The sequence below is a fragment of the Phyllobates terribilis genome, unplaced genomic scaffold, assembly GCF_046119375.1.
Source record: "Phyllobates terribilis strain yellow unplaced genomic scaffold, ASM4611937v1 Scaffold_3__8_contigs__length_932513732, whole genome shotgun sequence".
Lineage (NCBI taxonomy): Eukaryota > Metazoa > Chordata > Amphibia > Anura > Dendrobatidae > Phyllobates > Phyllobates terribilis.
In genome coordinates this window covers 296,539,972-296,560,697 of record NW_027362763.1, presented here as the reverse complement: position 1 = coordinate 296,560,697, position 20,726 = coordinate 296,539,972, and the positions used below count along the sequence as shown (strand labels likewise).

At 42.9% G+C, this 20,726-nt stretch overlaps 1 protein-coding gene across 7 annotated transcripts in view; it reads right to left on the bottom strand.

Annotated features, from left to right (window-relative positions):
- Positions 1-20,726, bottom strand: part of NLGN1 (neuroligin 1) — a 1,206,163-nt gene that overhangs the window by 451,265 nt on the left and 734,172 nt on the right. For 5 of the 7 annotated variants that reach the window (XM_073674916.1, XM_073674918.1, XM_073674920.1 and 2 more), the window contains one exon: positions 4-63. The exons of the other annotated variants lie outside the window; for them this stretch is intronic. In XM_073674916.1, the coding sequence (XP_073531017.1) occupies positions 4-63 (60 nt within the window). The remainder of the gene's footprint in view (positions 1-3; positions 64-20,726) is intronic. 7 annotated transcript variants of the gene reach the window in all.

The following is a 20,726-nucleotide window of genomic DNA, read 5'->3' as shown; positions in this document are numbered from 1 at the left end:
TACCTTCATCTTCAGCACCTTCATTATCACCTAAATCATCTGTCTGTTTCTTTGTAAGGGGACCTAGGATTGAGAATGAAGACATGGAGCAAAACAGTTCAAGAATATAGTATATCAAAAAAAGAAAAACATCAAAATACTGTATAACACATCCCAAACATATTCAAAAAGCCAAAAAAAAAAGATTTGGTTGTCCTTTCATATGCTAACTCTAAAATAATAACTTTGGATTTATTACCATAAACTGAAAATTATTTCTTTTTTTTCTAACAGTAGAATTGCATACTCTAAAATTCATAAAATGCCTCATTTAATATTGTACAGCTTTTGACTGTAAAAAACAAAAATCAAAAAAAAAAAAACGACAATCCTGGCTACTAAATATTGATATTGTGACAAAAACCATTGTTGAACATAATATTAAACATTTTAATAGTAAAAATGTAGAAAAACAATTGTTACGTAGTAGCATAATAATAAAAAAATAGAAACTGTAACCTTTTGTTAATAGGGTAATATTCTATTAGTCGATATGTTTTATTTGGGTAATTTGGCAAAGCAGAAACATCAAAACACACAGATGAGCACAAAGAAAGACCAGAAAATGTTTCATGCCTGCACATGTCGAGGCAGCAGCACATTGCACGTTGCGTGAAAATATTTGTCATGCGTAAAACAATATCAACAACAAAGATGCTCAAGTTAGTACTAGCTGCAGGAAACAAATAAAACAGTACGGTGTCATGCATAAAAAATAGCACTACAAAGTGGAAGATGAAAAGGTGGATGTCAATAGCTTTTTATCAAAAAACATGCATTGCGTCAACGTACAGTCCAGAAGGAAAAACTGGCAATGTTCAGTAAATATACTTCCTAACTGTCAAGATGATGTATTTAAAAAAAAAAATGCTTAATCTCCTCAGGACAACAGAAGGGTAATATATCACCAGGCTCTTTCAAATTACGTTTCTAAAAAACTCCATCTTAGACTAAAACTACAGACGAGAATATTTTTGCGATTTGCCACGGGCAAGCTAAGGGTATCTAATAGATCTTATTTTAATCAAATGTTATGTAAATATTAATATTCCATCCAACCACAAGGTTAATATGACAAACTAGACCATTGCCTTGAAGTATGGAATGTTTGTTCTTGAAATTGAGAATTTAATTATTTAAAGAAATTTTTATAGGTATTGCAAGAGTTTTGGTTGTAAATCTTTTTCACAGTATGTCACTGAAAAAGAAATAAAGAGAAATATGATTAGACCACCATAAAAAACACCATAGGGTACATGCTACTATAAAAATATCATAAATAAGCTCTTGTTGGAAGGATGTATCCATAATACATACTTGGCAGCACGCACCTCCTGGCATTTTTGTAAATATATTTTTGCTGTCGTTTCAGTGACAATAATCATGCATTATTTAGCCGTACATAAACAGTGTTAAAGCTCATATTTTACTTTACAGAAAAGATAACAGGACTTTAGAGACATTTAAATTAAAATGATTGTCGACAATGAAAGATGAAAGGATGGCTGATCGCTAAATATTAACTAATGCTTTTGCATTCAATTATTTAAATAGAGTAATGTTATGTGATAAATATACAAAACATTACCCTGGTGCAAAACAACAAAGTGAAATATAATAAAGTGATTATGGTGTTTGAAGAAAGAGTCTGTCACCCACAAATCTAAAATTAAACTGTTTATATATTCAAATAGGGCACTTAACCCTCTATAAAAATCATTAAAATTCATAAATGTGGTACAGATATTACTTATTTTGTGTTAAGGAAAATCAGTTTTATTAGACATGTAAATGAGCGGGCTTCAGTGCACCCTCGGTGTGGCCAAATGCTTGGTGCACTGTTCTCCTCCCAATAACCTCCCTCCACCCCCTCTATGATTATTGGGAGCCCTCAGAGTTTGTTTCAAAATTGTTTTGAATCCTCTAACCTTGCATGTACTGACATTGCAGGGTCTGAGAGCTCACACAGTGTCAGTGTGTGTGTTGGCGCCCTCTAATCTATCTATAGTGGCCGCTAACAGCACACAGGATATAACAGCAGTGGGCGACCCATGCTCTGAAGAGGAGACAAGAGTGAACTCTGACACTGCAGAAACTGAGCATACATGGTGTTAGAGTGTATGCACTCTTATCTCCCCTCCTGTCAGCATTAGCCACCCACTGCTGCATGATCTGGTGTGCAGCGAGCAACCGCTACAGACATGACAAGTGGTTTAAAGGAGTTGTCCGCTACTAGGACAGCCCCTTTGCAATCTGAGCATTTGCCCCCTTTAAAATAAAACCACTTATACTCATTTCCCATGATGGTGCCTTTCCTGTCGTGTCGGCACTCGTTCTCCCGATGCTCACGTGAGGTTGTTACATCATGCGAGCCCTGCACCCAATCAGTGCCAACTCTACTGTTCCTGCCTTCAGATGAATAAGTAATCAAGGAGAAGTCAAAGCAGTGGCTGCTCTCTCATTTCCTGTTGATTACTTATAAGTCCAAAGGCGTGGACAGTGAAGTCAGCACTGATTGGTCGCAGGGCTCGCGTGACATATCACATGAGCCACGGAAAATGACTGCCTACACCACTGGAACGATGCCGGTAAAGGAAGTGAGTATAAGTGTTTTTATTTTAATGGGTACAAACACTCAGATTAAGAAGGGGTTGTACTAGTAGTGCACAACTCCATTAAAGAGTGCACACTGACATTGTGTAACTTCTTGGCTCCTGTAATGTCAGTAAGTGTAGGGCTGAGGATTCAATACAGACAGTGCTCTTGGAGTGCTCTCAATCATCAGAAAGTGAGAGCTCAAGAATGGTAATTAAGGAGATGGAATGGTGCACCAAGCGTAAGGGTGCACCAAAGATCTTCATTTACATATGTAATAAAACTTTTTCCTTTTTCTTTAAGTTGTTGAGTTCACGTTTTGAGCTTATTCTTGGCATATATGTAAGGATATTTCAATCATTTAAGTATATTTTATGTCTGTGCAGAAAATTTCAATAAAAACAGTTAATTCAAAAAATGTTTTATGTAAAGCAAAATAAATTTATTCTGTATCACTAAAAAAGATTTTATAAGGGGTAAATCCATTGTATGAATGCATAAATGGTTTCATTTAATTTTTGGGGGTGACAGGCTCCCCTTAAAAAACACATTTTTTAGTAGCGCTATATGCTTTTCTCCAATTTTTTTTAACAGTGATTCAATGGATAATCAATTTTACAAACCATTTTGAACATAGAAACATGCAGGATCAGATTTACTATTCTATTGCTACCCGAATTGTGGCTCAATTTGAGCCACATAAACTATCTTTCATGACTTGCGCCATATTTATGATGGGTTTTAGACACTTTCTGCACCTTGTCTAGCAAAGAAATGTCTCAGTATAACATGATATAGTTTAGTAGTAAGGAGGCATGGCTTAACATATGACACTGTGCGCCAATAAATGTGTCATTTCTGGAAACTTAGACTAGACAGTCAAAATATGTGACAAAATTATCTATCATTAAACAATATGATTAGTCTGGGATATTTTACGACTGTCTACTGTTTAGTCTAAGTTTGTACTGTCTAAAGGTTAGACAGTATTGAGAAATATGCTTTATAGATTATTATTAATTTATCCATTAAAAAGTGTACATCTAGCAGTTAAAAATCAAGATGGACAACCTGTTAAGGCTGGGTTCACATTGCATTTGCCAATACATACAGTGGCTCTGTCGGGGCTTACATCTGAACCCTCGCAATATGGGATTTGGTCTTATGATGTAACAGGGCAATTGACTATAAAGATGCAGACAAAGTCACAGTGTGCTCTGTCATGTATAATTTTCGGCTGTATACGCCTACTGGAGGTGAGCAGGAAGACGTAGTTGACTACACTTTGCTGCCCATATTAACTAGGCATACAAAGAAGAATATGATACATGACAAAGCACACTGTGACTTTCACTGCATGATTATACTCATAGCCCCATTGGCGCATACACCCAAATCACATTTTGCAGAAGTTCGAATGTAAGTCTCGATGGAGCTATTGTACGTACATAGTGGCAAAAGATATGTGAACCCAGGCTTGTAAATGTTGTAGTCCCCCAAGCAAAATAAAAAAAGCCTTATACTCACCTCCAGGACTGACACTATTTCAGTGATGTTGGGGCATTCTTCTTGTGCTTGTGTGACATTATGCCATGTGATGACTACAGCCAATCAGAAGATGCCGATGGGTCACTCTACTCAAATTTTCATTGGATGTCTGAGTTTTGTCTAAGGGAATAGGCAGTGAAGCATCCTATCAGCAGCAATTGATTGGCAGCAGCATTCATTTGACATTAAAATGTCACACTAGAGTATGGAGGCTTGGCATCAACATGATTCGAACAGCGGAGGTGTAAGAGGTAAGTATAAAGATTTTTTTTATTCTACTCAGGGGACTACATCATGTAAGGAGGTGTTGCCAGAGTAGTGGGAAACTCCATTTTAACGTTTGTAACACTTACCAAGCTAAAAAATAAACTTTTACATAGACCAGAATAGTTAAAAATTCTAGCTTTTTTTCTGCACCCTTCCACACACTTGACGGCTGTGCCCACTAGACGTCTTCTGGCTGGGAGTATGCATGAAGCATAGTCCCGGCTCAGAAACCAGCAAATTCTCTGGGGGAATTCATAAGTCTGCAGTAACACAGAGTAAATGCAGACTTATCAATTTAGACTGGACAACCCCTTCTATGGTAGTCAATACTCTTACTTGATAGTCAATGGACAGATTGATGTCTACAAAGTTGCATATATAGCACCATTGAAAAGTTTTAGACAGATGTTGAAACATGCTACAAAGTAAGAAATGAATTAAAAAATAAAAGTGATAACAGTTTATATTAATTAACAAAATGCAAATAATATATTTCAATTGCACAAGTCTACATACATAGAAAATTTGTTAGTTCTCCAAGATGTTTGGAAAAATCTGCCAAGTTGCTTCAAAATCTGTGTGCAAGCATACCTCCAAGAATTGATGTTGATATCAAGAGAAAGGATGATCATCACACCAAATATTGATTTGTATTAGATTTGACATTTGTTCATTCACTTTCCATTACTTTACTTTAGAAAAATGAACTACTAACAATTCTATTTTTTAATGCATTCTTACTTTGCATCATTTTTCCATGTCTTCCTAAAAAAAATTGCACAGTACTGTACATGTCATTGACAGACCACTTTTATATAGTTCTATTGATAAGAACAGTTAATATAGTTGGAGTAATGTTACACCAACCATGCACTAACCCAGCACTAATAATAATAAAGGTATGTGCACACAAAATCTTTTTCAGGTGGATTACGCCTGGAACCTGCCTTTAAAAGCACTCAACAAACGTAAAAATAATGAACAAAGGCATTGTAAAAAAGACTTTGAAAGTCGTGAAGAGGCTAAAAGACTTGACCTGATCACTCTTCAAGGAACTTTGTTTGAAAGTCACCACTACCTTATATATAAAGTTTTAAAAAAGGTGACAAAGAAAATACTTTAGAAAAAATGCTGCCAATTTTACTGGAGGATCATCCTATAGCAAAAACAATGCAGGTACGCCGGAGTCTAAAAAATGTCACTTGCACCTACCACTGGGGTCACACAACAGTATAAAAAATTTGTCTGATTTTTATCCAGAAAAGTGGGATCTTTTTTTTTTCTCACTTGTCATCCGTGTGCAGTCCATATACAATCCACTTTTTTACGGTAGCAGTTATTAGTCATTTACAAGACCATTTACAGTTTCCAATGTTATAGAATTGCAATGTATCCATAAAAATCGGAAGCCATACTCTGGCTGATTTTTTTTTCTCACAACCATAGATTGGAATGGGTGAGTCTCATCTGATTTCAGAGTCAAATCGCAGTATGCTACAATTTTTTCACAGATTCTGTCCATAAAAAAAATTGGTCATCTGCCCTAACTCTATAAATAACATGGGTCAGTGTGCTTTCCAATAAAAAATCAGACATCACTCATCCAATTTATATGCTTATGTGCACGATCCCTAAGGGAGAGTGTAAAAAACAACTCTGAGCCTCCCTGGTTGTTACTGTCAGCCTGCATCATGATGGTACCATTATGCAGGATGGCAATAACACTAGGAAGGTGTGATTAGAATTAGAGATGAGCGGTGTTCGACTAGAACTGTTCGCCAATCTCAAATTCGAGCTGTTTTGGGCGGTGTTCGAGTTGTTCGACGAACCCGAACGATTTGCAAAAAATTCGGCTGTTCGAGGTTATGTTCGATAACTGTTCGTGCACCAAAAGCGTGTCCTGCATGTCTGGCGCTATTTAGAGCACCAATCATGCAGGGATTGTCTGCCACTCACTGTAATGCCACAGCCATGGTGGTTGTGGCATTAGAGTGATTGCCCAAATCGATGGGAACTGTGATCACAGTGAAACATGAAAAGCCGGCAATTCAGCAGCGGCATACACCGGTACCCGACAATTTAGAACCGAAAGAATAGAGCTTCACACATAGATTAGAGAGATAGAAACATGTCAGTCACATATATATGAAGTACAGTGACAGTGTTGCTTACTGTACTTGTCATTTAGTGTAAAGGATTTATTTAAAAAAATAATAGTGTTTTCATGCACTGTCTCTTTAAAAAAGCCGGCCGGCAATTCAGCAGCGGTACCCGACAATTTAGAATGGAAGGAATAGAGCATCACACATAGATTAGATAGATAGAAACATGTCAGTCACATATATAATAAGTACAGTGATAGTGTTGATTACTGTACTTGTCATTTAGTGTTAAAATAAAGGATTTATTTTAAAAAAAATTGGCGTGGGGTTCCCCTTAATTTTAGGCTCTAGCGGAGGTTAAGCAGACGGCTGGGGCAGATGTTTGAAGCCTGGGAAGGAGGTAATACCCACGGAGCTTCCCAGGCTACTAATATCAGCCCCCAGCTGAATACCTAGCCTTTACTAGCTATTAAAATGGGGGACCCCCCCCAAAAATGACGTGGGGTCCCCCCTATTTTAATAGCTAGCAAAGGCTAGGCAGACAGCTGGGGGCTGATATTAATAGCCCAGGAAGGGTGCCATGAATATTGGCCCCCTCCCAGGCTAGAAACACCAGCCGTCAGCCGCCCCAGAAATGGCGCATCCATAGGATGCGCCAATTCTGGCACTTAGCCTCGCTCTTCCCACTGCCCTGTAGCGGTGGCAGTGGGGTAATAGGGCTGGGGTTGATGTCAGCTTATAATGCCAGCTGACATCAAGCCCAGGTTAGTAATGGAGAGGCGTCTATAAGACACCCCCATTACTAACCCCGTAGTCAAAGTTAAAAAAAAACACAAACACCCAGAATAAAGTCCTTTAATTGAAATAAAGACACAATTCTTTATTGTTCTAAATTAAACCATACTTACAATCACGCCCATTCCAGCTGAAGCCAACGATCCCCTGCAATAAAAGAAAAATAATAAAGCAACATAATCCTTACCTTTCCATGGTTCCCACGACAGCTTCAGCTCTGCTACATCGAGATGACAGGCTGGACCACAGCAGAAAGCTGCCATCCAGCCTGTCATCCCGCAGACACTGAGAAGCGCAGGCTTGCTTGCGCTCCTCAGCGTCTCTCTGTGACGGCATCCAGATGAGCTGAGTTCATGTCCAATGAACTCGGCACACCTCATGCACGTCACTGACAGCGTGGGAAAATTCTCACGCTGAAGCGCTGAGTGCAGGAGAATTCTCCCACGCTGTCAGTGACGTGCATGAGGTGAGCTCATGTCCAATGAACTCAGTTCACCTCATGCACGTCACTGACAGCGTGGGAAAATTCTCCTGCACTCAGCGCTTCAGCGTGAGAATTCTCCCACGCTGAAGCGCTGAGTGCAGGAGAATTTTCCCACGCTGTCAGTGACGTGAATGAGGTGAGCCGAGTTCATTGGACATTAACTCGGCTCATCTGGATGCCCTCACAGAGAGACACTGAGGAGCGCAAGCAAGCCTGCGCTTCTCAGTGTCTTCGGGATGACAGGCTGGATGGCAGTGTTCTGCTGCGGTACAGCCTGTCATCTCGATGTAGCAGAGCTGAAGCTGTCATGGGAACCATGGAAAGGTAAGGATGATGTTGGTTTATTATTTTTCTTTTATTTCAGGAGATCGTTGGCTTCAGCTGGAATGGGCGTGACGGTAAGTATGGTTTAATTTAGAACAATAAAGAATTGTGTGTTTATTTCAATTAAAGGACTTTATTCTGGGTGTTGTGTTTTTTTTAAATACTTTACTAGAAATTCATGGTGGTCATGTCTAATATTGGCGTGACCCCATGAATTTCGGGCTTAGGGCCAGCTGATAATGCCAAGCTGGCCCTAACCCCTTTATTACCCAGTGAGCCACCGCACCAGGGCCCTGGATGAGTTGGGTACAGCGCCAGAAGATGGCGCTTCTATGAACGCGCCATTTTCCGGGGTGGCTGCGGACTACAATTTGCAGCGGGGGTGGCCCAGAAAGCTTGGTTCTCCCTGCGCTGCGGATTCCAGCCCCCAGCTGCCTAGTTGTACCTGGCTGGACACAAAAACAGGGCGAAGCCCCATGTCAATTTTCATGTCAATAAAGAATTGTGTGTTTATTTCAATTAAAGGACTTTATTCTGGGTGTTGTGTTTTCTTTTAACTTTCACTATGGGGTTAGTAATGTGGGTGTCTTATAGACGCCTCTCCATTACTAACCTGGGCTTGATGTCAGCTGGCATTATAAGCTGACATCAACCCCAACCCTATTACCCCACTGCCACCGCTACAGGGCAGTGGGAAGAGCGAGGCTAAGTGCCAGAATTGGCGCATCCTATTGGCTGACGGCTGGTGTTTCTAGCCTGGGAGGGGGCCAATATTCATGGCACCCTTCCTGGGCTATTAATATCAGCCCCCAGCTGTCTGCCTAGCCTTTGCTAGCTATTAAATTAGGGGGGACCCCACGTCATTTTTTTGGGGGGTCCCCCATTTTAATAGCTAGTAAAGGCTAGGTATTCAGCTGGGGGCTGATATTAGTAGCCTGGGAAGCTCCGTGGATATTACCCCCTTCCCAGGCTTCAAACATCTGCCCCAGTCGTCTGCTTAACCTCCGTTAGAGACTAAAATTACGGGGAACCCCACGCCAATTTTTTTTTTAATAAATCCTTTATTTTAACAGTAAATGACAAGTACAGTAACCAACACTATCACTGTACTTATTATATATCTGACTGACATGTTTCTATCTATCTAATCTATGTGTGAAGCTCTATTCTTTCTGTTCTAAATTGTCGGGTACCGCTGCTGAATTGCCGGCCGGCTTTTTTAAAGAGACGGTGCATGAAAACACTAATATTTTTTTTAATAAATCCTTTACACTAAATGACAAGTGCAGTAACCAACACTGTCACTGTGCTTCTTATATGTGTGACTGACATGTTTCTATCTATATAATCTATGTGTGATGCTCTATTCCTTCTTGTCTAAATTGTTGGGTACCGGTGAATGCCGCTGCTGAATTGCCGGCCGGCTTTTTTAAAGAGAGTGTCTTCTGAGCAGTTTGTCAGCTTTTGGACACCTTTGAAGGTGTTTTCTATGTGTTTTTGTTTGCCTGCCATTGGTTTTAACGGTGTCCGACGGTGTTCTAAGGTGTTCGGCGAACAGTTCGACGAACAGTTCCTCGAACATCCTGGTGTTCGATGAACCGAACCGAACCCGAACACTATGGGGGTGGCTCAACACTAATTAGAATTAGAATTGGTGATAGTACATGAATATTTTTGGACATTATATAAGTATTGGACCTTAGGTATCTTACTGTGAATATCTCGGGGTTAAGTTAAATTTCCCTTTTTTTTGTTATAAAATGTAAATAACAGAAAACTATTTACAGAAAACCAAACCATGATTACAAATAATTTATAGTTTGCTAGGTGTAATCTCTACTCCTTACTAATAATGGCATCATGGAATTCAATAGAAATGTGAACCCCAAACCGACCTTATATTAGGAACAAAAATAATTTTTGAGGCAAAAGGAATTTACATATCAATACCATTTTTTAAAAAGCAGAAACAAGCTAAACATATTAATTACAAGACTATTGCTTTGCGGTACATACCAGGTAATTATTATTTTGCAGTAAGATAATATCGTCTTATGACAGTCACTTAACATACTAATTAGTTCTTTATAAACTGAATATTTTTGACATCCACAGAATACTGTCATGACACATTAAAGCAACAGATTGAAGCACAAACTGAAAAAAATATATATTGTGTGAGCAGTTACTGTTTATATTTGCAAATACAGTACAAAAAATAAGTATTGATACACTGCCAATTTTGCAAGTTTTCCCACCTGCAAAGAATGGAGAGGTCTGTAATTTTTATCGTAGGTACACTTCAACTGTGAAAGACAGAATCTTAAAAAAAATTCATAAAATCACATTGTATGATTTTTACATAATTAGTATTTTATTGCATGAAATAAGTATTTGATACAATAGAAAAAACAGAATCAAATTTTTGGCACTGAAGCCTTTGTTTGCAACAGAGGTCAGACATTTCCATTAATTCTTGACCAAGTTTGCACACACTGCAGCAGGGATATTAGCTCACTCCTCCATAGAGAACTTCTCCAGTTCTTTCAGGTTTCGAGGCAGTCACTGCAAAACATTGAGTTTCAGCTCCCTCCAAAGACTTCCTATTGGGTTCCGGTCTGGAGATTGGCTACCCCATTCCATGATCTTGAAATGCTTCTTTTGGAGCCACTGCTTAGTTGCACTGGCTGTGTGTTTTGGGTCATTGTCATGCTGTAAAACCCAGCCACGATCCATCTTCAATGCTTTTACAGAAGGAAAGAGGTTGTTGGCCAAAATCCCAAGATACATGACCCCATCCATCACCCCTTCAATATGGTGTAGTCGTCCTGTTCCCTTTGCAGAAAAGCACATCAAAAATATGTTTCCCCCACCATGCTTGAGGGTTGGGATGGTGTTCTTGGGGTTGAACTCATCCTTCTTCCTCCTCCAAACACGGCGAGTTGAGTTGATACCAAAAAGTTCTATACCACATGACCTCCCATGCCTCCTCTGGATCATCCAGATGGTCATTGGCAAACTTGTGTGCCCTGCAGGATTTTAATCCATGACGGTGTAGTGTATTACTAATGGTAATGTTTGAGACTGTGGTCCCAGCTCTCTTCAGATCATTGACCAGGCCCTCGCGTGTATTTCTGGGCTGATTCTTGACCTTTCTCAGAATCATCCTCACCTCATGAGGCGAGATCTTGCATGGCGCCCCAGATCTGGGAAGATTGACAGTCATCTTGTGTTTCTTCCATTTTCTAATAATTGCACCAACAGTTGTCTTCTCAACAAGCTGCTTGCTTGTTGTCCTGTAGCTTATCTCAGCCTTGTGCAGGTCTACAATTTTGTCCCTGGTGTCATTAGACAGCTCTTTGGTCTTGGCCATAATGGAGAGGTTGGAGTGTGATTCATTGAGTGTGTGGACAGGTGTCTTTTATACAAGTAACGAGTTCAAACAGGTACAATTAATACAGGTAATGAGTGCAGAGTAGGAGGGCTTCTTAAAGAAAAACTAACAGGTCTGTTAGAGCCAGAATTCTTGCTGGTTGGTAGGGGATCAAATACTTATTTCATGCAATAAAATATAATTTAATTCTTTGTTTTTCTGCCATGTTTATGGTATACAGGTTTGGACTGGCCCATTAGATTTCTGCTGGACCCAGGTTCTGATACAATTAATGACCCCGTAGGTCTAACAAAAGATATCCCAACCCCATTTGAAACTGATATTAGGAAATGATTTGAAGCTAGTTACAAGATATGCAAAGATTTTTTTTACGCTTTTCTCTCATCCTATAGTAACATATATGGTGTATGTTGCACTTTTCATGAGTTGGTTCAAAAATAGATTCATGATGCTTATTGAAAAAGAGCCTAATCTAAGCTAAATTAACACTATTATGATAAACTGGATGTGTCAAAGAATTTCAGTACATTTGTATTTTGTGAATATAAATGGGTTTTACATCTATTCTCAGGATAGGTCATATATGTCAGATTTGTGGCAGCCTGACAGTAGAGATGAGCGTTGTTCTACTCGAACTGTTCGCCAATCTCAAATTCGAGCTGTTTTGGGCGGTGTTTGAGCCGGTCGGCGAACACGAACAATTTGAGAAAAATTCGGCTGTTCGAGGTTATGTTCGATAACTGTTCGTGCACCAAAATCATAACTGGATTTTTTCTCAGTAATGGTGAAAATTAATGTTAATACGCAGTTTGAGTGTACAGCGGGGCGGGGGGAGGGGCAGGGGATGGATCTCTGCAGGAACAATGAAGATCTCCATTTTTTTTTCTCTTTCCCGCATTTGCAGTGGGGAGGTGCAATCTGTCAGCCTATCAGCAGCGCACACACGGAGCGAAGTGCTTTTTTTCACACAAGCAAGGGCATGTGTGATTGGCAGTGTATGTCACATGTCCTTGCCCTATAAGACCAAGCCATTTTCCCCGTCGCCACCATTTTCTCACTGCTGCAGCTGCGTGTTAGACGGCACCGCTGTTGCTGTGTGCGCTATACCTTGTTAATTTCAAGCCAATTTTCGCACAAATATACAGATAGCTTGGGAGTAGGGAATAGTTGTGATTGCAGTCCTTTTAAGGACTAGGTTACAGCATTTCCTACAACTTTTATCAGGCAGGTCTGTGCTCTTAAATAGATAGATTGTGGGAGTAAAGACTAATTGTAATTGGAGTCCTTTTCAGGACTAGGTTACATCAGTTCCTATCAGTTTTTGCCAGGCAGGTCTGTGCCAGTGCTGTGCAAGTTTTTTTCACAGCATTTGGCTGAATCTAGCAAAGCTAATCCTTTTTGGCCTATTGCAGAGTGTGTTAGTCAGTGGAGTAGCCTATCTGTGTTGCAAGATATACCACCTGTGTATAGAATACCAATTTTTTTACTGCACCTAGTGAAGTAAAATCTTTTGGGCATAGCATCATTCTATTAGTCCATCTATACTGACCTCCATCAGGTTGCAAACTGAATATAATTTTTTTCTGCATCTAGCTCTGAAAAAATATTTGGGCTTCTAGCAGTGTGTGGGACTTGGTCTATTAGTCCATCTATACTGACCTCCATCAGGTTGCAAATTAAAAATAATTTTTTTCTTCATTTAGCTCTGAAAAAATATTTGGGCTTCTAGCAGTGTGTGGGACTTGTTCTATTAGTCCTTCTATACTGACCTCCAGCAGGTTGCAAATTGAATATAATTTTTTTCTGCATCTAGCTCTGAAAAAATATTTGGGCTTCTAGCGGTGTGTGGGACTTGGTCTATTAGTCCATCTATACTGACCTCCATCAGGTTGCAAATTAAAAATAATTTTTTTCTGCATCTAGCTCTGAAAAAATATTTGGGCTTCTAGCAGTGTGTGGGACTTGGTCTATTAGTCCATCTATACTGACCTCCATCAGGTTGCAAATTAAAAATAATTTTTTTCTTCATTTATCTCTGAAAAAATATTTGGGCTTCTAGCAGCGTGTGGGACTTGTTCTATTAGTCCATCTATACTGACCTCCATCAGGTTGCAAATTAAAAATAATTTTTTTCTGCATCTAGCTCTGAAAAAATATTTGGGCTTCTAGCAGTGTGTGGGACTTGGTCTATTAGTCCATCTATACTGACCTCCATCAGGTTGCAAATTAAAAATAATTTTTTTCTGCATCTAGCTCTGAAAAAATATATGGGCTTCTAGCAGTGTGTGGGACTTGGTTTATTAGTCCATCTATACTGACCTCCATCAGGTTGCAAATTGAATAAAAAAAATTTCTGCATCTTGCTCTGAAAAAATATTTGGGCTTCTAGCGGTGTGTGGGACTTGGTCTATTAGTCCATCTATACTGACCTCCATCAGGTTGCAAATTAAAAATAATTTTTTTCTGCATCTAACCCAGCCAATAGTTTTGGCCTAATACCACAGTTTGGCCACTCAGCTCTGCTCGGTTACCATCCATTGTTTTTTTGTGCAAACAACTCCAGAGTTGTGAATTAGTTAACCACCAAAATGAGTGGAAAAAGGCCTGCTGCTGGTGGAAAGGGGAATAGGCGTGTTGGGAAGGGGAAAAAAGGTTGTGTCCGTGGGGTAGGTGCAGAAGAAAGACCATCTTCCAGCCAAACTAAAATGTCTACTTCTTTTAGCGGACAATGTGATAAGATCCCTTTCTTACGGCCACGCCAATCGCTACAAATTCCAGATGAGGCACAAAAACAGCAGGTGCTTCAACGGATATCAAGTGCTCCTTTAAGTGGGCTCTCCTCCACATCAACTTCAACATCACAAATACTCCAGTCCTCAAAGGTGTCACCCAAATCGCACTTGCTTCCTCACAGCTCCCAAATCTCCAGCTGCCCATCTGAGTATGAGGTAGAACAGATGGTTGAGTCTGCAGAGCTGTTTACTCATACTATAGCCTGGGAATCAGAGGTCGACTCCAGCGCTTCTGTGAATCCAGACGAGGAAATGATCTGCACTGATGCCCAGAATCTTTATGAGTCGGATCCAGGACCAGACGCAGAAGGTTCTGACCATAATGTAGACCCTCATTCCCAAACTGTAACTCCTGTTGGTGGAGACAATGAGGAAGACGATGATAAGACTCAAATACCTGATTGGAGCGACAACTTTAGTTTTTTGTCAGGGCAGGAACAGGTTGGCTCTGAGGACGACGGGTGTGATAACGCACAGGGTGATGATGATGAGGTCGGAGATCCCACTTACTGTCAACCCACAGTCAGCCAAGAGATGAGGTCAGCAGAGGAGGTGGAGGAAGATGCTAGTGACGACGAGGTCAGGTTGCGCCTTCCTGGACAGAGACGTAGTACTGGAAGCACGTCAACAACTGCATCCTCAAACACAACTCTGCCTCTCACCACAAGTCGTGGTGGCTCTTCAGGTCGCATGGGTGCTAAGCCTTGCATAGCCTGGGCATTTTTTCAGATCGATAAAGATGACCCAACTCGTGTTATCTGTAACATTTGTCAGCAAAAGCTAAGTAGAGGCCAAAAAATACATAGTTTGAGTACTTCATGCATGAACCGGCACATGGACATGAAGCATAAGTTGCAGTGGGAAGCTCAGTGTGCTACAATGCGGTCTAGCCGGCCGGGCCAACCACCGTCTGCCATATCTTGTGCATCCGCGGCCTCTTCATCCTCTGTGACTGGGGGGACAGCAGTCACACCTGTTTTGGGGCGCAGACCTGCCACCTCTTTACCCGCAACAGCCAGCGTGATTGGCAGGTCATCATTTTCTTTGGAGGTGGTAACACCAGCTGGTCTTGAGCGCTGTCCGACATCGATAGCACCACCTTTGGATCAAGGCAACCTAACATGTCCGCCTGCATCTTCCTCACAGACCGGCAGTTTGCCGGGGACACCCTTATCAACCCCGTCTAAGCACAATAGCCAGCCCTAGGTCCCTCAGATGTGGACAAGTAAAAGACCATTTCTTCCTAGCCATGAGAAAGCTAAGAGGTTGAATTTCACCATCTGCAAGCTCTTGGCTACAGAAATGCTGCCTTTCCGCCTGGTGGACACAGAGGATTTTCGAGACCTTATGTCCGTCGCAGTGCCCCAGTACCAGATGCCCAGTCGGCACTACTTCTCAAAGAAAGGTGTGCCTGCGCTCCACCAGCATGTCGCACACAACATCACCGCTTCTTTGAGAAACTCTGTGTGTGACAGGGTGCATTTCACCACAGACACTTGGACGAGTAGGCATGGACAGGGGCGTTACATGTCGCTGACTGGGCACTGGGTAACTATGGTGACAGCAGGACAAGGGGCTGCTGTCCAAGTCTTGCCGTCCCCACGAGTTGTGCGTCAATCCTCTTTATGTCATTTTTCCTCCACTGCTTCTGCCTCCTCAACCTCCTCTCGGTCTTCCACCTGCACCCAAAGCCTGTCTGGTCATGCCACAAGCTTTCTAACTGCGCAGAAGGGATCCTGCACACCTCCTTACTATGCTGGCAGTAGGGCTCAACGTCATCAGGCGGTTTTTACATTGAAATGTCTGGGAAATGTGAGTCACACAGCTGAGGAGTTGTGGTCAGCTCTGGAGAACCAATTTCATGAATGGTTGTCTCCACTGGACCTGAAACCAGGGAAGGCCGTGTGCGACAATGCTGCAAACCTGGGTGCGGCCCTTCGCCGGGGCAATGTCACACACGTGCCTTGTATGGCTCACGTGTTGAACCTGGTTGTCCAGCAATTTTTAGCCCACTATCCCAGACTAGATGGCCTTCTGCAGAGGGCACGGTCGCTGTGTACTCACTTCCGCCGTTCGCATCCCGCAGCTCAGCGACTTACATCTCTACAGAAGTCGTTGGGCCTGCCACTTCACCGGCTAAAATGCGATGTGCCTACCCGGTGGAATTCAACTCTGCACATGTTGCAGCGACTGTGGCAGCACCGACAAGCCCTGGTGCAATACGTTCTGACGTATAGCCTGGGCCAACGAGATTCAGAGGTGGGGCAAATCACGCTGGAGGAGTGGTCTCAGATCAGGGACCTATGCACCCTTCTGCACAGTTTTGAAATGGCGACGAAGATGTTTAGTGCTGACGATGCCATTATCAGCATGACTATTCCGGTGATTTACATGCTGGAGCACATGTTAAACAGAATTCGGAGTCAGGTGGTGGCACAAGAGGAGGTGGAGGAAGTAGAGGAGGAGGAGTTGTATGCGGAAGGGCTAACATCTGAAAGGTCCAGACGGTCGGCAGCACCAGGGCGGCAGGCATGTGAGGGTGGGGGAGATGATTTTACCAGGGCGCATGGTAGCAGCCAAACTAGTGAGGAAGGTGCAGGAGCCCAGGAAGAAGTGGAGGACGAACTGATGGAAGACTCATCAGATGAGGGAGACCTTGATCACATTTCTGTTGTGCGAGGTTGGGGGGAGAGGACAGAGGAAGGAAGCATGATTGTTACCTCACCACCAACACAACAGGGACTTGGTGCTCCTGGATGCGCAACACACATGAGTGCCTTCTTGCTGCACTACCTGCAACATGACCCTCGAATTGTGAGAATTAGAAATAATCCTGACTACTGGGTTGCCACACTGTTAGATCCCCGGTACAAAAGTAAATTTGCAGAAATTATTCCTGCCATAGAAAGGGATGCACGCATGCAGGAGTATCAGCAGAGACTGTTGCAGAATCTTACATGTGCTTTTCCACAAAATACCAGTGGTGCACGTAGTGAATCTCACAGTTCCAACTTGCCAACCGTGGTCTGTATGGAATTGTTCAATAAAGGGCCCAAAATTAAGATAACATAGATGGGAGAGGTCTCTATGAATAGGAATTCCTAAGTATTTGATACCCTGTGAGGGCCAGGCAAAGGGAAAGTTGGACTGGATGGAATCCTATATGGATTTAGGGAGGGAGACATCGAGGGCCTCAGACTTCGCTGCATTGATTTTAAAATTTTACCATGTAACAAAGTGATCTATTTCAGCCATAACAGCAGGGATGGATATATGTGATTGAGTGATATATACTAGGACATCATCAGCAAATAGAGAGCACCTGTACTCGGTGCCTCCCACCTCAATCCACCTAATATTGGGGTTATGGCGAATTGATGAGAGCAGGTGCTCCGTCACTAGGATGTATAAGAGAGGGGACAGAGGACATCCCTGCCTTGTCCCATTGGTGATTGTGAAAGGTGATGAAAATGTTCTGACGCACCCCCTGGGCCTTGGGACACCCGGAGCCGGACCCTTTTTGGTGGATGCTGGTGGTTGTAGTCTTCGTGGCGGCGATCCGGTTCCGTGGCTCAGGGCGGTCAAACCAGTGGCGGAACTATTTATGTGGTTTTGATGTTTAAATGTCCGACTACGCCACCCGTGGATTGCGGTCAGAGTGAACCGCCGCTACAGGGCAGACCGCTAAGGCTGGTGTTGTGGGTGCAGCAGAGCGTAGCATAACTCCCCACGGGAGGAGTATAGCCTCAGGGCAGTGTATGCGGAGGATGGGGGTGATGGTGCAGGGCAGCAGCAGTAACGACACGGAGTCAGTGATGCAGTTCAGGGCCTTTACTCACAGTTCTTATTATCCAGACCACGTCTGCAGGTAACGGCTGCCCACGTCGTACTGTGCTCACCAGGTGAGGGGCTCAGACAACTCCCAGATAACTTTGGAGCGCTTCACAGGACCCCCTTTGTGTGTCCTTTGTCTGGCCTTTCTTACCAACACTTCTGTCCGGCTGCCTCGGGCCTCCTCTTGGTAAACTTGGCGCCAGTTTCCCTGACCCTATGTGGTGCCTTCCTAGCGGGTGGAGCAAGGGGCTGCGCCACATAAAATGTCAGAGCCTCCGGTTTCTAGCTGAGGGTCGTTTCCTGCCTCCACTAGTTCGGGGACCGGTCTCCCCCTTTGGCCTGACCCCTCCACGCAGGTGGATTCGGGCGTGCGGTGGCGACTCGCCCGTCCGCACCCCTGGGATCCCTTCATTCCTCGTTCCTGGAGCCTTCTCCGCTCCTCTTCCTTCCTTCTCCCTCTTGCAGGCCTGGGCCTCTGTTACTAGGCCCGCCTCCGGAGCAGAGCTCATGCAGAGCCCCTGCTCCCTGCCACTTCTGCTCAGACTTCTCTGCACTGAACTAAGATGGTGCCCACCTTTTATACTCCCTTCTCAATGCACCCAGGAACTGCTTCCTCCCTGCTCCTGCACTGCAGGGTTCCTCTTCCTCAGTGTTCCCTCCCCCCACTCCAGCCAGGGACAGGGACTGTCGTGCCCATCTCAGGGGCATATTGGTCGCCCTGCCCCACGGCAATGTGGTGTAATGCATGCAGGTGTCGGGTCCTGATCCACACTCCATCCTCATCTGAGAGTGAGATATCACACCTCTGGGTGAGGTGCAATACGTCTGTAGCAACCGAGCCCTCGGTGCTACAGTTCCATTTATCTTCAGCCTAGGTGACGTATTGTGATACAGGGCCGTGATTTTGGCTATAAAAGGGTCCCCTAGACCCCTACCCCAAGCTTTTGAAGAGAATCATATATGGCGTGCCAGGAGACTCTATGGAATGCTTTCTCAGCATCCAACGAGAGTATCTACTTACAAATTTTTAACTGCATCTAGCCCAGGAAATACTTTGTGCCTAGTAGCAGTGTCTGCTAGTCAGCGGATTATCCCGGCTGTTAAGCAAGCTACACCACCTGTAGTTTGGACACTTAATTTTTTCAAAGGAAATGCTTCGGGACCACGGGATACTTAGTGAAGAGCATCAGGAGGCACCCCAAGGCATAGGGGCTGGGACTGGCACTAGGATGCCTTGCGGTGGACAGCCGAGCTCGATCCTTATAAAAGCTTTTTAACTGCAGCAGCTTTAGTGGACGCTACTGGAGCTGGAATTACGCGGCTGCTGGCATGAGACTTGCCCTCCAATAGATCCTTGTAAATGGATTTAAAGTGTATTCATTCAAATTAGAGGGACAATTTAAATTAAAAAGCTTAGAGCTGCCTCCACCACAGGGGGGCTCTCTCGACCCACCAGCGGACAGGCACCAGTATTGGGAGAGGGGGGCTGGCCGTCAGGGTTCACCGCGGCTCTGGCACAAACCCGGCGACACGGAGGTGGCACGGGCAGGAGCGGACTGGCCGTCTCGGCTTCTCACTTTTTGGATTTTAGAAGGGCATGACATGCCTATATCTGTGTCTCCCCCTCCTTTTACTCCTCCACCTCTTTTCTTTTCGCATGACTATATGTACTTGTCACTTTTCCATGTGTTAGTTGTGTCTTCTGAGCAGTTTGTCAGCTTTTGGACACCTTTGAAGGTGTTTTCTATGTGTTTCTATGTGTTTTTGTTTGCCTGTCATTGGTTTTAACGGTGTTCGAAGGTGTTCGACGAACAGTTCGACGAACAGTTCGGCGAACACACGGGTGTTCGACGAACCGAACCGAACTCGAACACTACGGGGGTGGCTCAACACTACCTGACAGCCCAGCAGACTCCACTTATCAGCAGCTATCACCTCCAGTGATTTAAACAGTATATGGATAGGAACATGAGTACTGTACATCAGCTTCCCCGCCAATCTGATATTGATGACCTGTTTATATCAGTAAAAAGGTGAAAACCCCTTTTAAAGGGATTATCCACTTTTGGGGACTTTTTTTAACTTAACTAAATGTATTTGGGGCTATAAATCATATTCGCAATTGGTTGTTATTAAAAATTTTGCAACATTTAGCTTTTGCAGGCTCTTTTTTGCCCTGCACGTTAAACTTCAATGTGGTTTATGGTCAGAAATCAGCAGAAAAGAGCTCAGAAAATGACAGATAAGAGAGTTAAATCCCCTCCTGGTAGACCACCAGAAAGAGTCCACTGATGGATTCCTATATAACACATTCTACAGCCAGCAATAAACAATGCAACACAAAAGTTATGGAAGACAAATGGTGCAATATTCTGCAAAGCTAAAAACGCAATAAGCAAATCACAAATTGTTTGATCGGACTCAAGCATTTTTCAACTTTTCACATGAACTTTCGCATTGAATTGATTTGATTATCCCTAATAATAAAAAAATACATTTATGTACAGTGTATGCAGTGGTTGTAACAGCCCTGGGCTGGAAACTCCATAATG